At 34.7% G+C, this 26,934-nt stretch overlaps 1 protein-coding gene across 1 annotated transcript in view; it reads right to left on the reverse strand.

Annotated features, from left to right (window-relative positions):
* TTC29 (tetratricopeptide repeat domain 29) overlaps window positions 1-26,934 on the reverse strand; it is a 103,299-nt gene that overhangs the window by 25,686 nt on the left and 50,679 nt on the right. Inside the window, exons 7-9 of the mRNA XM_070948667.1 lie at window positions 9,994-10,085; window positions 5,573-5,696; window positions 2,486-2,723 (exon numbers count right to left, since the gene is read on the reverse strand). Of these exons, the coding sequence (XP_070804768.1) occupies window positions 2,486-2,723; window positions 5,573-5,696; window positions 9,994-10,085 (454 nt within the window). The remainder of the gene's footprint in view (window positions 1-2,485; window positions 2,724-5,572; window positions 5,697-9,993; window positions 10,086-26,934) is intronic.

The following is a 26,934-nucleotide window of genomic DNA, read 5'->3' on the forward strand; positions in this document are numbered from 1 at the left end:
AAAGGTGATCACATGACCCTGGGATACTGCAGGGGTTATAAAGCACCTGAATTTTGATTATGTGGTCATGGGGATACTGCAATGGTCATAAGTGTGAAAAGTCATAAGTCACTTTTTTCAGTGCCGTTGAACATGCACTAAACAAGCTGTTGTAAATCAAGGTATACAGGTATACCATTTACAGTATAAATGATTTAATAATTACTCTCATATTGCAAAAAAGGTATGAATGTGGATTTGTTTACTGATAATGTGGTTACTAATGACTATGTAAACAATATCCAACTATAGACTAGCCTGCCTTCTAAGCATAGACAAGAAACTCTCCCATTCACCAAAAGATTGGGAGAAAGTTGGGATAAAAATATCTAAAAAATAACAATAAAAAAAATTCAGGCTAGTGAGAAGGTAGCCTGATACTAATTTCTAGAAAATATTTCTAGCACATCATTCCAAATATGCTGCAATAGGTTCTAGCATATAGGAGAACAATGCTACTTCCTCTTGTCATGGTTCTGATTGATGCCCTAATTAAATCTTGAACCTCAAGCCAAGCTTCAAAAGAAAGCCTGTTATTTAATAGGAGCTTCATGTCGGCACGTTCCAAGTGAAGCCAGCTCTGACCTCACTTAATTTACATCCCAGCTCTAAACCTGTTTTCTCCCTCCTCCCAAGGTGTGTCATCAGTCACATTCTCCAACGAAGCAATTTTGTGGGTTGTAGAGATCACTTCCCTCTGGCCACTGTGGGTAACCACAGAGATGGCCTTGACAGAGAGATGGCTGGAATGTGTTTTTGTTTTGACTGAAGTGCTCCCTCGCTGCAGCTGCAAAGTTAGTTTTCCCATCCCCCTTGCCAGTGGTGAAATCTAAAATTTGTTACTACCGGTTCTGTGGGTGTGGCTTGGTGGTGGTGGGGTAATGTGACTGGGTGGGCATGGCCAATTTTTTTTTTTACTTTTAAAACCATTTTTTCTACAACCTCTTTGGGGAAGATGTTTTAAAAAAAAGCTTTCAAAAGGCTCTGACGATCCCAGCTGAGTTGCCTGATCGGCAGAGACTTTTTTTCTTTTAAATGCCTCTGACGATCAGGCAACTCAGCTTGGATCGTCAGAGGGGTTTTTTTCTTTTAAATGCCTCTGACGATCAGGCAACTCAGCTTGGATCATCAAAGGCATTTAAAAGAAAAAAAGGGGTTTTTTCTTTTAAAAGCCTTTGATGATCCCAGCTGAGCCGCGCGATCATCAGAGGCTTTTTTTTACTTTTAAAAGCATTTTTTCAGCCAAAGAGGTTGTAGAAAAATTGCTTTTAAAAGTAAAAAAAAAAAGCCTCTGATGATTGTGCGGCTCAGCTGGTCGGGGGGGAGAGGGATTTTTGCTACCGGTTCTCCGAACCACCCGCCTCCATCGCTACTGGATCAGGCAATCCGGTCCAAACCAGGAGCATTTTACCCCTGCCCCTTGCCTATGGCAACTCAAGAGCAGGTCAGGGATGCTTTGCAAGTTGACACCTCTTTTTTCAAAAACTGATGAGATATTTTTTTAATTATTTCTTTCTTCCAATATGATGCTGCAAATCTATGAATGCCTGAGTTGTTTCAATTGTAAATTACATTAACCAATCAAAAATATGTATTGAAGTATTAAAATAATGTACAGGTAGTCCTTGACTTACAGCAGTTCATTTAGTGATCATTCGAAGTTACAATGGCACTGAAAAAAGTGACTTATGGTCATTTTTCACAGTTATGACCATTACAGCATCCCCACGATCACGTGATTTATATTCGGATGCTTGACAACTGACTCACATTTATGACGGCTGCAGTGTCCCAGTGTCACGTGATCCACTTTTGCAACCTTCTAACGAGTAAAGTCAACGGGGTAACCAGATTCACTAAGAACTATATTACTAATTTAACAACTGCAGTGATTCAGTTAACAAATGTGGCAAGAAAAGTCATAAAATGGGGCAAAATTCACTTAACAAACTTAGCAACATAAATTTTGGGCTCAATTGTGGTCTTAAATCGAGGACTACCTGTACTGCATTGTATTGTATTGAAAATACTGTATTGAAGGATCACAATACGTTTTAATGAATTTGTTATTTCCTTTCAATATATCATCTAATAATTTTTAGCTAGTTTTTCTAAATTTAAAATTACAATGTTTTAAAATTAATTTTTTAATTATCAGAGAGCAAAAATAGTTACATCTTCTTTTCCATACTCTTTTAAAATTCTCCCATCTATCAATTTAAATGTTTGCAGTAAAATGAGCCAATATCAGCTGAAAATGGTAGCCTACTATTTTGTTAAAGAATGCTTAATAAAAGGTACAAATTAATAGTATATCCTACCTCCATAGAGACATGGATATACCAATCGGTTTAACTCAGCAAGTAATTTAATAAAACTATGCAAAAAAAATGACTTAACCATAAGGACAATGCAACACTAATGCGTTTCATAATGTGTATCTTACCTACTGTAACAGGGTCATTGCACGTGTCACTTCTATTTTCTTTCCAGTCCAGCAGGCACTCGAGGTTGATGGGATCTGCAGCTTCTATATGAGTGTTAACTTTCAACATCAAGCTATGAGCTTTTCCAATGCCACAATATACCTTTATTTCATTCATGAGGGCCAAATCGGAGAGATTTGAAGCATTTGCTGCTTCAAAAGCCAGATTGAAATATTCACAGGCCTTGTTGTAATTTCCCTAGAAAAAAGAAACATGCTTCAACATTCCAGTTTCGCACTTGCAGCTTCCAAACTATTTATACAATGATTCCAATAAAGAATTGCAATGGTTGGGGGTGAGGAAAGAAATATGAAGTTAAAACTGAAGTAAATCTCATCATTATTGTTCAGGAATGGGATTTTAGGATGTTATTTAAATGTCATGACCTTTGGAAAATAAAGGGATGGGATGGAATAGGATGGGACGGGACGGGATGGGATGGGATGGGAAAGGAAGGGAAGGGAAGGGCAGAGGAGAGGAAGGGAGGGAAGGAGTAGGGAAGAGTGGAGTGGAGAGGAAAGAGGAGAGAAGAGGAGAAGGGAAGGGAAGGGAAGGGAAAGAAGAGAAGAGAAGAGAAGAGAAGAGAAGAGAAGAGAAGAGAAGAGAAGAGAAGAGAAGAGAAGAGAAGAGAAGAGAAGAGAAGAGAAGAGAAGAGAAGTGCTCTTAATAGAAGTTAGAGTGCTGGCCATGGGTTCAAATCTCAACTGATCAGTGATGGCTTAGACTAATCATACCTTTCCATTCAACTTATGTCAAGATTTGCTAAAAAGACTATAATGCATGTAGAAAGAAAAGAAATATATACAGTATATTTCCCCAAATTCCTTGGAAAAATTATTAACTCTAATCTGAATAAATAAAACTATTCCTGCATAATTTTATTTATATTTATATGTAATATAATAAAGTAGAATGAATATAGAATACACTTTATATGATCTGTTAATCAAACAGTTCAAGTATTATTAATATAAAATATAAAAGAGTAAAATTACAATAAATAAAACATTATCAAGTCAAATTACTATTCAAGCCAGCAATTAAACACAACAGTATAAGTAATTTCAAATGGAAAAAGCCTGTGGGAACCAAAAATGTTTATATTCTAGATAGTAAATCTCCTGCTTATTTTAGTCTCACAATAAAACACAGATAAGATCATCCTTCAGCAACCTCAGCGCTCTACCACAATATACCACTTTAGAAAGTCTTGGTAAGACTTGGAATATTGCATCCAGTTTTGGTCGCCACTATATAAAAAATGTTGAGACTAGAAAGAGTGCAGAAAAGAGTAACAAACATGATTAGGGGACTGGAGGCTAAAATATATGAAGAATGGTTGCAGGCATTGGGCATGTCTAGCTTAATGAAAAGAAGGACTAGGGATGATATGATAGCAGTGATCCAATATTTGAGGGGCTGCCACAAGGAAGAGGGGCCAATCTATTTTCCAAAGCATCTGAAGGCAGGACAATGGATGGAAACTAATCAAGGAGAAAAACAACCTAGAACTAAGGAGAAATTTCCTGACAGTTAGAACAATTAATCAGTGGAACAAGTTGCTTCCAGGAGCTGTGGCTGTTCCAATCCTGGACATTTTAAAGAAGAGACTGGACAACAATTTGTCTGAAATAATTTAGGGTTTCTTGCCTGGGCAGAAGGTTGGACTAGAAGACCCCCAAGGTCCCTTCCAACTCTATTATTCTGTAATGCTATTCTGATATGGAACAATACCACTAATGTATGCTAATATACGTATATACTTGATTTAATTGTACATCAATTTCACCTTTCTATACATATTAGCACAATTTCTCTTGAAAATGTTAGAAAAAAATTTAAAAATGAAAGATAATTAGGATACTGAATTCAATTAATGTCTGTTAATTTTTTGTGGCACAGGTTGATTTCGACCAGTGATAAAAAAAAATGACTATGAAGATAAAACATATGGATATTATGCTTTATTAAAATAGAATGGAATAAATCACAAACTTTCTATATTGTATTAGTGGTTGTAAACATTCCACATTACCAAGTTTTGTGACAATGTCCAATTAGTCAACACTTTTGACTGAAAAAAGTTGGAAAATTGTTCAACAATCCTTCATAATAAATCCTTTAATATCTATAGTTCTTATGCACATAGGCAAACATAACATTAGAATTTCCTTCAGTTCATATTATTGCAAAACATTGGATGACCAAAATATCTATTTCACTGGATCAGGGGAACTGAAAAATATTGGAAACTGCCTTAATTAAACAATTAATGTAACAAAAATATATTTGGAAAAGTATCTACAATCTAGGTCAATTTTTAAAATTTTGTCAACATAAATCTTATAGATTACTCTGATCTGTAAAACTATTGTTTTGGATAGATATATTGAATATGAATGTTCTCAATATTGCTTTCCGAAGATCACAAACGTGACCACAGACACAATTTTTGTTTTGTTACTTTTCCTCTTTTCCCCTTCCACCTCCTTTTTTATTTGACAAAATACAGTAGCTAATTGGGAACTGGCACAGAAATTTCTGAATTTATCTCATATGCTTATATCACAGCAGCTTTGTTCTGCAGAAATTAAAGCTTCCAAACAACTCTTGGCAGCAGTATAAGATAGAATAACCTGAACTAGAACAAATCACTATATAGCCAAACGTTACTGAGGCAAATTCAGTCTTAATTAACACACATACACATAATATCAGCCTAAAGCAACAATTTTGATATACTGCACACACTGTTCACTACTTTGTTGGAACTAGAAACGGTGATCTGAAGTGCCTAACTTAATAGTACCCTTTTAAATATTGAGCCAATTTTTAATCAAATATCATAAAAACTGAAATATTTAAAAACGTGTACAATCTCTAGGATTTGTTATTATTACAATGCAGTAAAAAAATAGGAAAATTCAGCAACAATATATTCAGATTGCAGATGTGTGGTGGTAAAATGTTTTAACATTACATATATATATTAATGCTGTTGCTGACTGATGTAATAGTATATGATATGTTATTAAATTAATACTTACACTTTCATTGTAAATGTTTCCGAGGAATGTATATGCATCCACAAGACCTTGGCTCTGCTGAATATTCTTGGCAATGTCCATGAACATTTCCAAGTATCTAATAGCTTCATCTTTTTTCCCCTGACTAAGGACAAAATATTTATTAAAGAAATTCATTATATTACTCAAGAATAATATATAACTGAAGATCCACCAAATAATATGTGTAGGTAACCTTGTTTTTAACAGTGATATGAGATTAGCATAGAAGAAAATGATAAACTGCAGCAACTGCTATAGAACAGATTATTTCAAGATCTAATAACTGCTTTTTAATTGATAATCTTATACTACCTACCATTGTTACACTCACTTGAAATGCATCATCTACAATAATCAGTTTAAAAAAACCTATCCAGAGCTTTCCCAAAGAAAAGTTTAATGTTGGAAAACAAACAAGAAGATTTTTGCATGTTTTTAATAAAGAAAGCTATATTTACTTCTCCTATCAGGATTGCAATGTAGCCAAACCTGTTTGTGAATAAACATGACTTAAATACTTGCCTTTAACCTGAGTGCCTAATGCAATGGTTCAGATGTTAAAATATGAAGCTACAAATAAACCACAACTTCTACACTAATATAAAAGTAATATGAAAAATAATATCTATTTGTAATTGCAAAGGAATTTTTTATTTAAAATATAGGAGCAAAACAGTAGATATAAAAATAAAAATGTATAATGCTCGAATCTTGCATGCGAACATAGGTCTTTACGTGTCTCTAATACTGTTTTTTAATATGTTCACGTGATTAAAGTGAACCAAACTAATTCAGTATCTAACTCAGTTATAGATATAATGCTATCTATAACTAAAAGTAAATTCTACTAATTTCCATTTTTCAACTGTATCTTAAAAATTACATGAGATTAAAACTAATGTATTTTAAAATTTTGCAATAAAATGTATTGATTTGATGTTATTTTATTACATTTTGGAAAGAAAAAGGCCATCATATATTATGAGGATATAAAATGCATTGGAAACATTTACTGCATGTCAAAGGGTTTCTAAAGTTTAAAGAAGAGCCATGTTTTGAAAGCTATTTTTTCTTTGAAAGAGGAAGAAATCAAACATTTCCACACAGAAGAACTGAACTGATTCATAGAAGTTAAAGAACAAGGTTAAAATGTTATACAAATATTAATTCCAGTTTTTCTAGTTTTCTATATGCAGTGCACAGGTGCAACTTGAACAACATATTATATGGTATAATCACTAGATTCATTCAACCAGGCCTTAGAGAGTTAAAAACATATATTCTGAGGAAAGTACTCTTCGGTCCAAAGAATGAGAATGAAACTGTGCAGAATATTTGTGTATCAAGGTGATTCCAGTTTCCAACTGGGAAAACAGGACTGTTAACACCCACATCCCCTGACAACTGTCCAATTATGTATATCACACTTGGCCTACTGTTTGCAGTAGAAGTAATCAATAAAGGATGTGGTTGAGTGAACATAGATTTTGGTTGAACCAATGCATGAAATCTTAATCATTTACTCAGAGTGAAGAAATAAAATAGAACAGAGATGAAACAGCTACCAAGGGGGTTGTTGATTGTGCCACCATGTTTGTGGGTTAGAAGCTGAAAGTAATAAGTCAAATGGAACCAGTGACAGGAGAAAATGAATAAAGTTTTTTTTCCAATGCAATGAATTAATAGAAATGTTTTTGAGGATATTTGGATACTTTTTGAGATTGCCCAGTTAGATTCCACCTTTCAATTATAAAAAATAAGGATGCTACTGGACCATTCAATTTCAATAAAGCAAATTGAAAATTAAAAAAAAGGGGGGAAGGAATTAATGAGAATAATAATCAAAATATGCTTCTACAGAGTTTTTCTTCTGCCATGAGTGTAAAACTCTGATACACAATTAAAATAAGATTGAAGAAGTTTGAAAAACAATAAAGGAGGAATCAAACTCTGCAAACAAATAGCATTAAATAATAATAATCTGCTTAGATTCTACCTTGTATTTAAAACAACACTTACTTTTATTTTATATAGCGATAAACATAATCTACCTCTTAAATCAGTGAAACCATAGTTTCAGTGAAATATGAACTTAGAATGCAGAAGTTATTTGCCATAAGAAATATCTACGGTATATCCCTATGCCTATGCCTATGCCTATCCATCCATCCATCCATTTTCCATCCATCCATCCATCTATCTATCATCTGCCAACATCACAATACTGTGATTAGAAATAATTGTAAATTTTGAAGATAAATAGTACTTTTTAAAAATAAAAACATTTTGAATATGTTGAGAAACTCAATATATACTTTTACAATAAAACTAGATCTGTAGAAAGTTCTTCTGTGTGACCTATTTATATTACTAAGATGGATCATCTTTATATACACAAGGTAATTATGACTAATTCATAATTATTTAATTAATTTATAATTAAGCAAAATGGTATTATTTTTGGAGTATTACAGTAATTAAATTATTTGATATAAATGCCTCACCGTATGAAGCATTCATATGAAACACTTTCCCAATCCAACCAATATTTATGAAAAACTTGAAAAAACAATCTGTTAAATCTATTTTAGTCATTGAACATCCTATTTTACCACTCTAGTTTAAGTATAATAAAACAGAAGTTTATATGCACAAATCAGTATGACTCAAACATTTCGACCCAAGAAGTTTCTATATTTTTGAACGATTGCATTTGGAATTATCCTAAAATCTTGGAAGGGGGGGAAGCTTAATTAATAATTTAAATAATTATTTAAATAATTAAATCCAAGATCCTTTCATAAAGAATCAGGAGGTCTTATGGGACTTTAGAACTATGAAATTCAGTTCAATTTGAGACGTTATGTTCTAAAAAAATGCAGTTTCTCTGTTGAAACAAAAGTTGCATCAGCATCTGTGCATATGATGTAATTCCAAACCTAAATCTCCATAATTTAAAAGAAGTTTAATTCACACAAATATACAGTATACACTACGTGCAATTATATCATTCTGTACCAACTTCTTTTATTTCAATAGGACTTACGTAGTGCTCTGAAATGAATCATGCATTTGCACAATTAAGTCTGAGGGTAAACAGGTATGAATTAAAAATAAAAGGAAGCAATAAAAGAGAAAACAGGGTGGTGGGGTTTTTTTGACAATTTAAATGGTAATAACAATTATCATTATATCAACTACCTTAAAATTAATTCTGTGAAAGTGTAATAAAATGCTCGCATGTTAATGGTAAATAACAGATATTTTTTAGATTGTGCAGCATAAAAGAACTGTAGTTATGCAGTGAAAAATTAACTCATAATTAAAGGCTCTGAGAAGTCTACAGAGTCCCAAAGGAATCTGTCCACTCAGCCTCTGCAAAGTTCATTGCTGAAGATTTGCACCGTTTCAGTCAGCTTTTTCTGGGAGAATGATTAGTATTGTCTAATGAGCAAATGGTTGTGAATGATTCAATTATTCCCAAAGTGAAGATTTAGCGGAACTGCCACCCCTAGTTTCCCTTTGCATTTCTGGGTATCATTGCTTTCTTCCTGCCAAATGGAAAGCAACCCTAAAAAAGATACGGATGTAGCTTCCAGTGAGGTGAAAAGAACACCTAATAAATTGGTTTTTCTGTTTTTCACATAAGGAGAAATCCTGTTTATTGATGTTGTTAAAGATCATAGCCTAATAGCTGGATTTTATATTTCTAAAGTTAGACGCCAATAATAGATTGCTAATCTCCCTTCCTACCAAATGTCTGTGTTCTAAACATTTAATACCACCTTTGCACCTTACTGAAGACAATTTGTTTATCTGTGGACTAAGCCGATATTGCTTATCCGAGTACTATATAACCTGTAAATCCAATGTAGGCATTTCTTAACTAAAAGCCCACATTTAAAACTACAATGTATCTGAAAACGTCATGGAAATTCAAGAATTACTATGCTTGTTCACAGATTTTGAGGTTTTCTAGCTTTTTTTTGTTGTTGTTGTTCCATGAATAACCAAACTTTACTTTTTTGCTTGAAAAAGTAAGTTAGAATAGTAAAATCTAAGTTTTAAAAGAATAATTTTGGAAGTAATATATCATAACATTTTCATTGAAGCATGACATAATTTTTTATATTGTTTAATCTGCAGGTTTTGGCAGGATATTCTGTTTTTCACTTGCGGCTTAAGCTTTCTGAGTGGCACAAATAATGTAACTTTCAATTCTCTTTAATACTGCAAAATAATATTATGTATAAAGAAACCATAAGGTATCTTAATTTTAGATGCTTACAATTAAGATGTCTAAATGCAATATAGCCTGCCAGTCATACAAAACCAGAATGTCTTACAATTTCCAAAGCTGAATTAAATTAAAATGATAGCAAGACAATATGTCAACCTACCTTAAAAGGACACGAGCTACTGTTTGATATGCTCTTGCTAGTCCAACATAATCTTCCAGTTGTTTGGTTATTTTCAGACAAATATTTAACTTCTGGAAAAGAAAAGAAGATAAAATAGTTATTTCTGCTTTGATACCACACCTAGGGCTGCATATAGGTAACTTGGTTGTTAATATTTGGAAATATCCGTTTAAGGATTTTATTATAATGGTTTCACTTCAGTCTAAAAATCATGCATACACATACTAACTAGCCTATAGGGAAGTTAACAAATGGCTTCTGATTTATAAGCAAGTTACACTTCAATGCTTGTTCTTACTGGGCTCCTACAAGTACATCATCTTTGCCCATATATGCAGTGCTGCAGCAATAATTACAGTTAGAAGTTTTCAAATTATGTCCAAAATAACCAGTTGCAATATGTTGTACATAATTTAAAGAAAAATAATATTGAAAACAAGTTGTTCTATCCAGAATATACTACATATACTTCTTTACATAAGTGTTTAGTTAATTTTGGAATCAGTCAATTAGTATCACCACTTCTATAAGTAAAGTTGCTGTAGTGAAACATATTATCTTAATTTAACTAAAACACTGCCATCATCTCTATGCTCTACTTTTTAAAATCATGCATTTGAATGAGCAGTAGCAAAATGTGTATATATAATGACATTTCAATTTTTCTTCTACTTCTCATGATACTTTGATCCAATCTATTACACAAGTCTCCAAAGACTATCTATGGAAATCCTTTTTTGCAAATTTTTAATAAAAGATTAGTGAATGTCAGTTTCCAAGTTTAATGGGGAATAGGAGATTAAAAAGACTACAGTGAGAAATCTGGGCAAACTATAAAGCTTGACTGGATGAATAGGTATACTCTGTGTGAACCACAAGCATTCTCAGCCAAAGTAAACTCAATTAGAACTGTGGATAAATCATTCAGATTTTTCTATAAACACTGAAGAAGCTAAAGTGGATTTCAATCAGGTCACTTGGAATAATATTTGCAACCTTCATTGTATACCTGTATGGTTGGGTTCGTTGAACATGTTAAGTCATACTATAGTTTGTTTTGTTTTAGATTTCCATATAACATGAAGAGTTTCTTTAGTTTCTAATTTACAGCTACACTAATTTATAGCATAAATACTATTTATAGTAAATACTATTACTAAACAAGCCATGATTTAAAATAATATACATACCCTGTCTGCACAATGGGGTGCATATTAATATATAGCATGTCAGTTTGAATCACTCAACCAACAAAAAGATATTTATTTTCCAAAATACAGATAAGAATTAGAAATATTTCAATATACTCTTCTGGATCTCAAAGTAAATTGATTTGATTCACACCTCCCAACATATATGCAAAGTGACATTTTGTTCTACATTTTTAGCCTTTAAGAAAATATTAAGTGTTTACAACACCTGTTTATGTTATAGACATATATGATATGCACATTTTAGTATAAACAGTATCCAGAATAAATTGTAATATCCTGCAGACTGTTTTTTCTAATATTTCACCACAAATTACTATAGTAATGGCAGGTCAGATTTATTAAAAAAATATATATGAAATTGACATCTCAAAATAGTCTTATCTGTTGTTAGTAAAACCTTAATTGTGAATTATTATTGCATTTAATGAATTGTGAATTTAGGGCAGTATAGCAATTATATTAATAAATGAATAAATAACTGCTGCGCCTGAAGTATCTAATAATCTTTGAACATTCGTTTATTATACAGCTTCTTCTAATCCTATTGTTCTAGTGTTCCTAAGGCCACTTTCATATTAAACTGACCTGCTACCATTGAGTTACCATATGTTATTTGATGCCCATAAAACTAATACAGATAGTCCTTGACTTACGACCACAATTGAGCCCAAAATTTCTGTTGCTAAGTGAGACAGTTGTTAAGTGAATTTTGCCCCATTTTATGACTTTTCTTGCCATGGTTGTTAAGTGAATCACTGTACTCACTAAGTTAGTAGCACAGTTGTTGAGTGAATCTGGCTTCCCCATTGACTTGGCATGTAAGAAGGTCGCAAAAAGTGATCAAATGACCCCGAGACATTGCAACCGTCATAAATATGAGTCAGTTGCCAACTGTCTGAATTTTGATCATGTGACCATGGGGATGCTTCAATGGCTGTAAGTCACATTTTTCAATGCCATTGTAACTTTTAACAGTCACTAAATGAACTGTTGTAACTTGAGGACTACCTATACATTCTATATTTATCCTGGAATACAGTAGCCTATCTAAACATTTAGAAAACCATAGTGAATGAGAATGAGACTAAAAGACTGTTATACAACTGGATATCTTTTATATAACTGTATTGCCAAATGGAGACGCTTGTGATAATTCAAAAGCTTTTTTTAATGGAGTGAAAAGCATTACAAGCCAAACTTATTTCTGTTACAGAAGACCTATGGCAGACATAACTACCGTATTTTTCGGAGTATAAGATGCACCGGAGTATAAGACACACCTACCTTTTTTGGTGAGGAAAAGAAAAAAAAAAATCTCCCTCTGCCTCTGAGCAATTTTGCCTCGTTGCAGCAAACAGCCAACAGCCTACCTTACTTTCATTTTTGTTTTCAGTATAGCTTGATTAGCACAAGGAAAAAAAAAAATCTGCTCCAGCAATTTACCTCTTTGCAGCAAGCAGCAGAGCCCTGTGCAAAACAGCTGAGAGCAAATCAGCGGAGAGTCGGGAGGCCGTGCTAATTAGCCTGTGCTGAAGCTGAAAGGAGCTGTTTTTTCTTGCTGTTTGCTTGAAGGAGGTGACTACTGCGAGGCAGAGGCCAAAGGATGGGGGCCAGTGGGTGGGCGGGGCTACATTCGGTGTATAAGACGCACCTAAATTTTCACGCCCCTTTAGGGGGGAAAAAGGTGCGTCTTATACTCCGAAAAATATGGTAATAAATATAGCAAAAGGGTGGCATAGGCACTAACCTGAAATAGCAGCTCCCTGATATAACAAGAGAAGAATGGGTCATTTGGAGGGCCCTAAATTTCCATTGTGTCCACTGGAGCAGGGGTTCCCAACCTTTTCTGTACCATGCACCCCTAGAATGCTTCTGATATATTCTCGCACCCTTTACAAAAGTAAATAATTATATGCATATATAATTATGCATATACACTATAATTTTGAAACTTCTAAACCCAAGTTTTCTCACCACCTCGCACACACACACCCCAGTTAGAAACCCCTGCACTGGAGCATTTGAGAATCAAGTTGGTTAACAGAGAGATTCCACTAGATCAGAGATAAGAAACCATGGCAAGACTATGCACCATCTTTTACATTACCGCTTGCTAAAACCAACTCAAAAGTATTAAAATGTACACAATAGCTTGAAAGAAGTATATCTTGGTAAATAGATATAAGAAGAAAAATATTTTTACCTTAGTGTTTTGTGACTGTTTAGGTACAAATATGTTAGATTCTAACCCATCTTAGAACCATATACTCTATAATTTATATGAAAAGCACAGTATTCATTTTTCTTGGCATGTACAATATAATCTTATATTGGGTACATCCTGGGTACATTTAAAAAAAAATTAAATGTAGGATATTTCTTATCTACATCTTATAATCAGTGTGGATTAGCATGGTTTGGAGTGACAACCAGTATTGTTAATAAATTTAAATAAAATGATTACTAATAGGTGTCTATTTAAATTAATTTTATTATGTCTGTTAAAAGTGAAAAAGAATAAAAGCCGTTGCAAATTGTATTCAAGTTTAGAAACAAACATCTACTTCGCTAAATCTAAAGATTTTCTTTTGTCATGGATCTATATTTTAGTTATATGTGGAATAAAAAAAAATCCTAGTGCAAATCTAAAGTTTTTCTAAATTTGTAATAAAAATATTTATGAAGGCAAATGTTCTTGTGCAATAATCACTAGTCATATTTATACTTATTTCACTATAAGTATAATGATGATTCCTGAGTTAATGTTGTATAGTGCATACATTTTTTTTCTTTCTAATCTTATGATTCTTTTCCCTTAAACTATTCCTCTTCTTAGGATGACATTTGCAAGAATGTGTCAGGATATTTTGAAATATCCTTGATTATTTGATTATTTTGAAATAATCCTTGCAATAATAGAATTATCTTTGCATGGCAATAGGGAACAGATTTTGTACAAAGGGCAACAACATTCCCACATTGTATTTGCAAAGATATTTTTCATATGGTTAGTTTTGCTGTGAAAATATGAGGCAAGAGAATTATGTTATCTAGAATATGTTCTCTCTCTGTGGAAAAAATATACAGGTGATGGATCTAATATAATAAATATCAACTTCCACTTGATTAAGAATATGCCTAGATGAAAAATGGATGCATATATTTTCAATCAAATCTCAGCATTATATATATATATATATATATATATATATATATATATATATATATATATATATATATACACATACATACATACATACATACATACATACATACATACATACATACATATATATATTCAATATGATTTCCCCCCATTGTAATAGTAGGTTATTTAATTTTACACGGTTAATGGAAGTCTGTGGATTAAAATAAAATGAATTCAAGTCCATATACATAAATGTCAGCTAATCTGTCTTCTAGAGTGAAAGCTACAGTGGAAATATATTACTAGTGAAGAAAATTATAAGAAATATTAAAACAGGGCATTCCAATTGAATAAGATAAAATAAAAATCTATAGTACAGACAGAGGTGATACAAAAAGCCCTGAAAAAATGTTTGGAATACTCTAATCCAATAGTAGGTCTAAATTGTATTTATGTTGTCTTAGCATTAAATATGTATTTCCAGAGGTCAGACTTCAAAGTGGAGGTCAGCGTCAACCCAACATTGCAGTTATGGGCTTTGTCTTACAGATAACATAGGATAACATTCTTTTTTTTTATCAATATCCATAAATCTGTCTGCACCATCTTCGACCTTGAGTTTCCCTTCTGTTATATAAAAACCAATGTAGAAATTGCCAGCTGCAATCCACTTGTACTCACACACACTCTGTATACTATTTATCTTCTACTTTAAAGTATATTTTTATGATATCTTTATGAATGCCTGTTTTTGACTGTTTTGTCCTTTCTAAAATAGTTTCCAACTCTCTCATATTACCTGTGACTTGAAGTAATATATAGTAATAATGGTTAGCTGCCCTTTCCTCAAAAGTTTGAGTAATCTTGTGGTTAGGGATTCTGTAATTTAACTATACAGAAAGAAGTACTATTTTGATCACTCTCAATCTTTCACTATTTAGCTTCATTTGCTCACCCCTGGTTCTAGTTTGAGATTCATAGACAAAAAGTTCCTATTTCTTTCATACACATTGTGCTTTCTTGATACATTTGTATAAACTGAATAATGTTCAAATAGACCTCCAATATTATTTGATAATGTCTTAATATTGAAAGAGGCCATTCAGCCCATCAAGTCCAACCCTTTGTTATGTGTACAGAAATTAAAACCTCCTTGACAGATGGGGTATAGCCTGTGTAGAAAACATCTGTTTGAATGAAGATAACATATCTGCTCCTTTTTCCACTCTTTTAAAGATTTTTCTACTCTTTTAAATTTTATTGCATCCTTTTAGAAGTGAAGTGGTCAAATCTATATAAGGTGTTCACAGAAAATTACACTAGGAATGTTTCCAATTTCATATCCAAAGTAAATTAAAAGATGAGATTTAGATTTTTAACTATAAAGTAAGAATTTCCACAGCAGTGTATTTATTATTTGGTGCTATAAAAACACCAACATTTTTATGTTGATGCTTATGAGGTTATGATCCTCATAGATTCTGGTTTGACAATCTATCTTAAATAAAAAAAAATATTTTATTTGAAAATTAAGACAAAATACAAACTCCCATTTTTTTATGAAAACAAAAGAGAGAGACAAAATATACTAGAAAAGAAAAAAAATGTACTTAAAAAACCTGAAAGACAAAAACACATATACTTATATTATCTCCCCCCTAGTTGAATACTGATAAATATATTGGAACAATATCAGATTTGCTCCCTTGCGAAGTAGGCCCCTAATTTATAAACTTTTATCTCTATTTGCAACCAATTTGATCTATCATTTATGTCAGATGTAAATGCCTTATTCTCTAATGTGTAAATAATGTATATATGGAACATCAGGGGTTAACTTATTCTTTGGACTTTAATGTATTCATAATTTACCACTCCCATTCCTGGCTCCACCCCTTGTATATATAAGGAGCCATCCTCCCCATTTTCCTTGCTTCTATCTTGAATATTCAGCGAATATAGAATGCCTATTATGATTAAAGAGAGATATATTTAAATCTCTAACTTCTATTATCTTTATTGAGTCTGATCCTGAAAATATTGCAACAAGCTGGTAGCAGAGGATGGTTAATTGACTCAATAAGTAATTAAAAATGTCCAAGAAAGATAGGCCCAACACCAGGGCCTACAGCAAAGAAATAGAAACTGATCAAGAGATGATCAACGAATCCACTAATGCGATTTCGAGAGAATCCGAAGAATACACCACTGAAGAAGAAGAACTGATGAGTGAAAACAACGACCAGGAAGAAATTGAGATAGAAAATAACGAACTCAGATCAGAGATATTAAAGATACTAAAAAGCCAAAAGAATGATGAAAGCCTCATCGCGGACCTCCAGGAGATGCTGAGGAACAGCGGAGCAGCGAGAGAGAAAAACGTCATTAAAGAAAAACCCAAAGATCAAAAAACTGTGAGTGAAATGACTACTGAGAAAATAGTTGTAAAAAAGAAAAGATGTGACCTCGCGCGAAATTTTGAATGGCAGCCATCTTGGTTTCAACGAACTTCAAAAGAGAGTGAAGCAGAGCCAATCAAAACGCTCAGTTCAAAATTTCTGGCGCGAAAAACGCTATCAGACGAAGAAAGTGAAAAAGAAGTCTCAAACTCTTCAGATGAACCAAAATCAGAAAGTGAAGACGATTTAACAAAGTCTCAAGTAAAGTCAGCAATGAAAACACTTTTTGCTGCTTTTGGGCCAAGATTGAAAATCTCCAAGACATCAACGAAGAAGCAAGAAATCAAACCGACAACTCAAGACCTGCACGCTCCCATCCTGACTTCGAAAACGACGACACCCGAGCCCAGAGAGCCATGCCGATTCCGTCCTACACCGCAGACAGAATCGAGTGCCAGCGCACACAAGAGAAAGAGAAGAACCGTCGCCATCACCAAAGCCCCAAAAACCGAGCCAGAGACCGACTCATCTGAAGAGGAGCGGATCGAGAGAGCTGAAATGGAGAGAACCTTCCACAACGACGCCAAAGAAGAAATGAGCAACGCGCATGTGCAAAACTACGTAGACGGCCCCGAAAGACTTGAACTGGCCAGAGAACCGCGCAGACTCGTTACAAGCATCCCAATGCCGTTCTGTAATTTCCTGCACTTGAAAGACCTTGGACTTTAAAAATAGATTGTTTACATCATAGAGCATTTTTCATAATAATTTCTAGCGTGTCTCCTGCAATGTATCATAGCATCAAACCAAACCTAACTGTATCAGAAATAATTCAATGCATGTTTAATCTATTTCACAGCGATAGCGTAGCCACAACCACAAGAATGTCTAAGGATTTCTTTTCTTCTAGAGTGAAACCAGGGGTTTCTATAAGTGAGCATTTGATAAATCTAAACAAAATAAGAGCTGAGCTGCAATTGAGGGGGGAAGTGATTTCAGATCAAACAATGAAAAGTGTTATTATCAATTCACTTGATCCATCATGGGATAGCTTTATGTCACACTTAGATACCATTAATTTGGGATATTTATCAATAGAAAGTCTATCTAACAAATTGATAGCAGAAGACAATTCAAGAAAAAATCGTTCCAGTAACCAAACAGAACACAAATCTTTTAGGAAAGTAGTCTTTCAAGATAAATATAATGAGGCCTTTAGATGCCACAATTGTGGATCCAGGGAACACAGTAGAAGAGACTGTCCCAAAGTCCCAAGGGAGAGACATAGGCCAGAATATAGGAGCAAATACAATTACAGACAATCTTCCACAGATAGACACAAATATAGAAGTCCACCAAATTACAGAGAAAGTAGAGGGGGTAGAGAAAATTCAAAAGAGAGAAAATCTGGGTCACTAAATGGGCTAAATAAACAAGACAGCACCAGAACACAACAAGATGAGAACAATAATTGGCTTATTGATTCTGGTGCAACAAATCACACCACTAACAACAAAAGTATATTAACCTCATTTACAGAAGATAAGTTTGTGATAAAGGTAGCTAATCAAGAAAAGGTTCAAGTATTAGGCAGAGGAAATGTGACCTTGCCTGGTTTAGGGAAAATAGAGGGGGTATTATTAATCCCAGAAATACCTCACAACATACTGAGTGCTATAAAACTAAGCAGAGAATCTGACATCAATATAGTTTTCTCAAAGGGGAAAGCAACTATAGAAAAGAACAAAACAAATGTAGGTACTGTGATGATAAAAGGGGGTCTACCCTATCTGATAACCAAAGAAAGATGGTTACATAACATTGATTCAAATATGGAAGATTGTATTGAAGCAGATGATGAAAATGTCAGTAACAGTGACAATGATGAATGTAAAATAACTCATGATAACAAAAATACACACAATGAGAAGAAACCAAAAATAGGTAAACCAATTCATGATGAGTGTGCTCACATCTTACATAGGAAGTTAGGACATGCAAGCTTTCCCGTAGTACAAAAAATGACTGAACACGCAGAAGGTGTCAAAATAAAAAATTGTGAAAATTATTTGGAATGCTCAGTATGTAAATCCACCAAACTAAAAACCAGTCCCAGACCAAAAAAATCTAACAGATCAACTAACAATATTTTTGATTTGGTACATATGGACTTAGTTGGTCCATTAACTCCATCAATTACCTATAGAAAACGTTACTTCCTAACAATAGTGGATGATTACAGTCGCTATGGTTTTGTTTACACATTAAAGCACAAGGATGAAACCTTTCAGAAATTTAAGGAATTCTACAAACGCATAGAAACACAGCATAATATCAGAATAAAACAAATTATGACAGATAGGGGATGTGAATTCATGTCTAAAGAATTCTCCCAATGGTTAAAGGATAGAGGGATGCTACATTTCACGTCCAATCCATTTTCTGCATTTCAAAATGGGATTGCAGAGAGAAAGAATTCCACACTACAAACCATGATTAGATGCACATTAGAGGATGCTGGTTTAGGCAAACAATTTTGGTCAGAAGCCTTACATTATTCAAATTACACTCAAAATAGAACATGGTCCAGTATTGTGAATAAGACACCATATGAGGTGATGTACAATAGAAAACCCAAATTAGCACACATGCACATATTTGGAGTTACTGCAGACGTACACATACCTAAACAATTGAGAAGAAAGGGAGAAAACGTATCCAGGAGATTAAGATTCATGGGATACGAAACTGGAACCAAAGGGTACAGATTCATTGATAATAATAACAAATTTATAGTATCCAGAACAGCTGTGTTCCATGAGCAGGCCAATTGGTCTAAATTGCACCTTAATGAAATATTTCCTAATAAAAGCAAAGATAATATATCTTGCGAGGAAGGAACAACAGAAAATCAAAATATTAACAAAAGTAAGAACAAAACCAAAACTTGGACAAATAGTCAGCATAAAATAAAGACAGACACATTAACAAAAAAGGAAGCCAGATATTTGCATGACAACCATAGCAAACCTGAAAGAAATATTAGAAACAATAGAAACCAAATACCAAATAAATACAAAGATTACATAATGCATATGGATGGAGAACAAATAACACCTAATACATATGAGGAAGTATTGAAACTTCCCCGTGAAGAAAGAGAAAAATGGGAACTAGCTATGGAAAAAGAGATGGAAAGTTTACAAGAATTAAATGTATTCACACCTGCGATCGCACCTAAGGATAAAACAATTATAGGTACCAGGTGGATTTATAAAATTAAGAATTTGGAAGGAGGTAATACCTTATACAAGGCCAGACTAGTTGCACAAGGTTATGCACAAAAGTATCCAGAAGACTATACTGACACTTATTCACCAACAGTGAGAACAGAGAGTGTCAAAACAGCTCTTGTAGTAGCATCTGCACTCAATCTGGACGTGTTTCAATATGACATACAGACTGCATACTTACACGCAAAATTAGATAAGGAAATATATGTAAGAGCACCACACAGTCAATACACTAATAAGAACGAAATTTGGTTATTAAATAAGAGTCTGTACGGATTGAAGCAATCTGGCAAAAGATGGTACGATTGTTTGGTAAAAGTACTTAAGACCATGGATTTCAACGCCACCACTGCTGATAACTGTTTCTTTGTAAAAAAGAGTAATGATCATATTGAATTTGTATTAATTTATGTGGATGATATTTTATATATTGGAAAGCATAAAGAGAGCAGGGAAATCTTTGTAAATAAGTTAAACGAACATTTCTCATTGAAATCACTAGGTAGAGTGAATAAATACCTTGGTGTACAAATTAACAAAACTAAAAGGGGATTCAAACTTACTCAGAAAGATAAAATTATTGAACTCCTAAACAAATGTAACTTAAATAATGCCAAAACATGTGACACACCTATGCAAACTGATTTTCTTAGAAACACTGATGAATCTTCCCCTGAGTTTAAAGACAACACATTTTACAGATCAGTTATAGGTTCACTCCTTTATATATCTAATTGGACTAGGCCAGATATTGCATTACCTCTCAATTTATTGTCAAGATATGTTAGCAAACCAACCTTGTATCATTGGGAAGCTGTCAAAAGAATTTTAAGATATCTGAAAAGTACATTAGATTTTTGTTTAATATTGGAACCAAATAATGACAAAGAACCAAAAATTACTTGTTATGCTGATGCAGATTGGGCTGGTGATACATCATGCAGAAAGAGTACCTCTGGTTATGTTTTTCTATTGAACGATTGTCCAGTTTACTGGTATACTGGTAAACAAGAACTGGTAGCCACTTCTACCACAGAAGCGGAATATGTTTGCTTGTCTAAAGCTGCAAATAACCTTGTATGGTTCAATGATTTGATCACAGATGTTTGGAAGAAACCTACTTTACCATTTATTATGCATGAAGACAATAAAGCGGCCATTGAAATATCTAGATCCGATGCAATTGGACAAAGGTCCAGGCATATTGATATAAAATTTAAGCACGTGAGACAACTATCTCAAGACGGATTCATCAAAGCAATACATTGTGATACTTCTGAACAATTAGCTGATATATTAACAAAACCCTTACCTTCTAAACAACACAAATATTTAACTTCTAAATTATATGTATTATATTGTCCTGAATCTGAATGTAACTGGTGTTGTATAACGAACCGGCATTTAGAGGGGGATTTGTCAGATGTAAATGCCTTATTCTCTAATGTGTAAATAATGTATATATGGAACATCAGGGGTTAACTTATTCTTTGGACTTTAATGTATTCATAATTTACCACTCCCATTCCTGGCTCCACCCCTTGTATATATAAGGAGCCATCCTCCCCATTTTCCTTGCTTCTATCTTGAATATTCAGCGAATATAGAATGCCTATTATGATTAAAGAGAGATATATTTAAATCTCTAACTTCTATTATCTTTATTGAGTCTGATCCTGAAAATATTGCAACAATTTATCTACCATATATAAAGGTAAAGTAGTTAACAGGTGAATTAATAGCAAAATTAATAGCAAAGTTAAACTTCAAAGTCCTCTGTTAACAATATACTATTGTATTAACTCTTAGAAAATCTACAACAGCTTCATACTATACATCACTATGGTCTTTATCTCTGATCTGTCCAGAATCAAATACCCTCATTTGTGTTGTGGTCCGCCGCTGCCAGCAGCCTGCGGAGCTGGCAGCGGAATCAGACAGTGAGACTGGGGAAGAACATGGGCCAGTCCTGGAGTCTGGGGAAGGCCTGGACGAGGGCTCTGCATTAGAGGCAGAGATGGGGCCAGGGCCATCTGGGAGTGATGCGCGGACTCTGGAGTCCCCAGAGTCAGACAGCAGAGAGGCGGAGGAATAGAAGAAGCCTGTTCCTACTGCACACATGCATGGATCTGCCAGAAGGCAAGAGCAGCTAAAGCAAATGGGACCACTCGGGAGTAAGGGGCAGGAGATGATTGGCCCCTCCCATAAGGCTTAAAAGAGAAACAAAGGCACTTGGGCCTTTTGCAGGAAAGCAACTTTGCTAACTCTGTTTCCAGTCGGCATCTCTTGTTTGTTTCTGAACTTCGTGTGGCTTTGCCAAGTAAGGCCTTTGGCAGGGTGTCAAAGAAGATAAAGGTTGATGATTATTCCGAAGGACTTCTTCCGAAGGACTTATTTTGCAACTAATTGGGACTCAGCTGGGAATGAACATAATTTTCAGCTGTTACAATACAATAGGTTTGTTTGGGATTAATTGTGTATTGTAATGACTTAGTAAGCCTAGGTCACAACAATTTGCTTCTTAACAATAACACTTCTCATTAAGTTGTGAAAATTGAAAACTTTCACAACAATTGTATCTTATTCCCCAAAATCATAAACCTCTATTATTGATCCATTTTTCCAAAATAGTCCAGTCCAAATTGTTTTCCAGATAGATATATAGTAAGTCCATTACCACATCACCATGAATCTTCTTAAGAAAGCCCAGTTCATCACTTATCAATTCTGTTAACTCCAAATCTGTAGAATTTATATACCCTTCAGCATTCTCCAACAAACCCACAGTTTCGAAACCAAATTTGTGAGCTTGGTTTAGCTACCATTGCTTGTATCTGGATATCCTCTTTAGGTTGATTTAAAACCCTTGTTACTTTGTCAAACCCTTTACTGAAAAAAATTGAATTTGCATTTTTAATATAGGCCTGTAGCTGGGTATTCACAACCAGGCATAAATAATTTCTTTCCAGAATAGAGGAGTTAGATATGGTGCACCTTCTATTCCATAAACCTGAAATATGCTTACTTTGATATAATGTATTTTAACACTTCAGAGCCAGTTTGGTCTAGTGGTTAAGGCACCACACTAGAAAGTGGGAGACTCTGAGTTCTAGTCCCACCTTAGCCATGAAAACCATTTGGGTGACTTTGGGTCAGTCACTCTCTCTCAGCCCACTTCACAGTGTTGCTATCGTGGGAAAACAGGAGGAGGAAGATATGTTGTAGATACATTCTCCACCTTGATTTATTTGTAAAAGTAATAAAGATGGGATAACAAACAAACATTTGTTTAGTTATATAAGAAAACATAACTAATTGTGGTTGCTCAGAGTTGCTTAAAATGGGAGGTCATATAAATCTTTTAAATAAATAAAACAAACTTTTAAAATTAACCAATCAAACTATATCTTTTCAACTACTGTATGATATATTAAATGAAACATTATTGGGTGCATATTGTTCAATATATTTGAAATATTTGAAACTCTATCAAATAGTTCTGTGGCCATAGCTTAGATACTACTTTTAGAGAAGGAACTAATGCACAGTAACATTTGAATCAAACATTAATTTAAATTAAAGGTAAAAAATAGAATTTTATTTTGGATAGGTACAAACAGAATCAGATCTTTGTTTGCAGATATAGAAAGCTCATGTTTTTAATCATTGGTATCTGGAAACTTTAAAATTTGGACACACACACACACACACACACACACACACACACACACACACATATATAAAGTAAAATATGGCATCCTTGCATCTGTCTAATATACCAACAGACATCATAAGATAAAATAGACACCAAATATATTTCTGTAGAGATATATATATATCTCTATCCACAACACACTAAGCTGCAAAAATATAACCAGTTTGTGGTATAGTGCAATATGAGTCAAATTTCACACTGTGAAACCAGTGATTTAGTGAAATTATGACCCTTGATCTACCCACTCTTAATCCAATATTAAGTCCTATACTACACAAGCTTGACCTAAGGAGAGAAATAAGTGTTAAGTTTATTAAGAGGCTATTAATACAATGTAATGAAGTCATGTGGAAAGATATGCACTCTCTCAAAGCAAGGATGTTTTATAGATGCATTCACAACTCTACTCTCTGATTAATCATTTACAAAGATATAAAGATATGCACTTCCTAGAATATGCAGTATGTTAATGTGACATACATGAAGTTTCTCTGTGTGCTCATTTCAATTAAAAAAAATGTTCCAGAACTGATAGGCAGGTACTAATACCATCTCAGAATGTTAAAAAATAGAATGTTTTTGTTTGTGAGTTTTTAGTTATGGAATTGTTGACAGTCTAGAATTTTAAAGTCTAATATTCTATTCATGATAGGTAGCACATCTTTTTTTCTGAAAGAGCAACAATGTTAGCTAGTAACTCCTGTACTAATAAGGAGACTAAAATGTTCCACTATTAAAACTAGTGGTTATTTGAATTTTTGTCATTGTAGAAACTTCTTGTGAGTCCTCAGAGTTTTGGCTGTAACAAATGTTTGAAATTTAAAATTGGGACAGAACTTGGGATGCCCATATAAGCCTGGCATTTTTTGATTGAACTGTAATCAATTCAAACCAATTTGATGCAACTTTTTAGTCTCAGTATTTTGTTACAAACTCAAAATTCATTTTCCATTTTGTGCATTCATACTTCAGGTCATTCTACCACTTCAGAATTCTGCTACCTCATTTTGTTACATAAACATGCCATATTAAAACTTCTTATAATGAATTTACTGTTGCCTATGTATGAAATACTTAGTTGGCTTTATGTTTATGTTTATGTTTATGTTTATGTTTATGTTTATGTTTATGTTTATGTTTATGTTTATATGTTTATGTTTATGTTTATTGGATTTCTATACCACCCTTCTCAGGGCAGTGTACAGCCATATTAAAACACACATAGATTTACAAAATTTAAAAACAATTTAAAATCGAATATATTAAATTAAAAACTAACATACACCCATTATAAAATTCATATTAGGCCAGCCCGGCTTGTTGGAACAAAAGGGTCTTCAGGGCGCGGTGAAAGGTACGCAGATCGGGGATCATGTGAACCTCTAGGGACAGCTCATTCCAGAGGGCTGGTGCCCCCACAGAGAAAGCTCTCCCCCTGGGTGTCGCCAGTTGGCATTGTGGGAGCGTATTGGCTGATGGGAAGCTGTCGGTGGCAGAAGGCAGTCTCGTATAGCCATGGACCGCTTTAAAGGTGGTGACCAAAACCTTGAATTGCACCCGGAAGACCACCGGGAGCCAGTGCAGCTCGCACAGGAGAGGTGTTACGTGGATGCGCCGAGTCGCCCCCATAATCACCCACGTGGCCGCATTCTGGACCAGTTGGAGTCTCCGAGTGCTCTTCAAGGGGAGCCCCATGTAGAGAGTGTTACAGTAGTCCAGACGTGATGTGACGAGGGCATGAATGACTGTGTGCAGGGCATCCCAGTGCAGAAAGGGACACTACTGGCGTATCAGGCGAACCTGATAAAAAGTTCCCCTGGCCACGGCTGTCATATGATCTTCCAAAGACAGCCGTGCATCCAGGAGAACACCCAAGTTGCTCTCTGAGGGGGCCAAGATCTCGCCCCCAATAGTCAGCGATAGAACCAGCTGACTATACTGGGATGCCGGAAACCACAGCCACTCGGTCTTGGAAGGATTGAGTCTAAGCATGTTCCTCCCCATCCAGATCTGCACGGCCTCCAGGCACCAGGACATCACGTCAAGGGCATCATTGGGATGGTCCGGGGTGGAGATGTACAGCTGAGTGTCGTCAGCGTACTGGTGGAACTTCACCTCGAAACCACGGATGATCTCGCCCAGCGGCTTCACATAAATGTTGAACAGAAGGGGCAAGAGAACTGACCCTTGCGGCACCCCACAAACAGGGCACCTCAAGGTTGACCTCTGCCCCCCTGCCAACACAAACTGTGTATGGTCAGAAAGGAAGGAGGAGAACCACCGCAGCACGGTGCCCCCCACTCCCAACCCCTCCAATCGTCGCAGCATGATACCATAGTCGATGGTATCAAAAGCCGCTGAGAGGTCTAATAGGACCAGGACAGAGGAACAACCCCTGTCCCGAGCCCTCCAGAGATCATCAACCAATGCGACCAATCCCATTTCCGTGCTGTACCCCGGCCTGAAGCCCGACTGGAACGGATCTAGATAATCCGTTTTAGTGGAATGATGCAAACTTTATTGTTGGGGGAAGGTTATGATTGTTTGTAAGTTTATTTCTTATGCAATTATCTTCTAATCTTTCCTACTACCTTCTCCTATTTGTATCTTATGATTATATTACTTTGTTGTTTGTCTGTACTCTGAGAGCTTATGCACCAGAGACAAACTTCTTGTCTGTCCAATCACACTTGGCCAATAAAGAATTCTGTTCTGTTCTGTTCCGTTCCGTTCCGTTCCGTTCCGTTCCGTTCCGCTCCATTCCATTCCATTCCATTCCATTCCATTCCATTCCATTCCATTCCATTCCTATCAAAGGCCTAACGGACTGCTTCTTGTTCTGGATGGCTTGGTATAAGACAGTGATTCCATTGTATTGCTGTTGTGACAGTGTATTGCCACCTTGTTCTCTAGCCAATCTCGGATAAACATGTGAAGTCTCAGAAGTGGTTCTGAAGGTGCTAAATTTTTTATTCTTGATGAAGTTCAAAATTCATCTCAGGCTGCATTGTTAGACGTGACTCAGGATCTTGTGTTCTTTGTATCATGCCTGGAATGCAGTCATTTGACTATTATCTATCTGGAGGCTTCCCAAAAGGAGACTTAATCACTTAATCAAGACTTCAGATTAAGCCTGACTAGATGGCTCAGT

The sequence above is a fragment of the Pituophis catenifer genome, unplaced genomic scaffold (genome assembly GCF_029215685.1).
Source record: "Pituophis catenifer annectens isolate HBS135680 unplaced genomic scaffold, rPitCat1.0.hap2 SCAF_8, whole genome shotgun sequence".
NCBI classification, from domain to species: Eukaryota; Metazoa; Chordata; class Lepidosauria; order Squamata; family Colubridae; genus Pituophis; species Pituophis catenifer.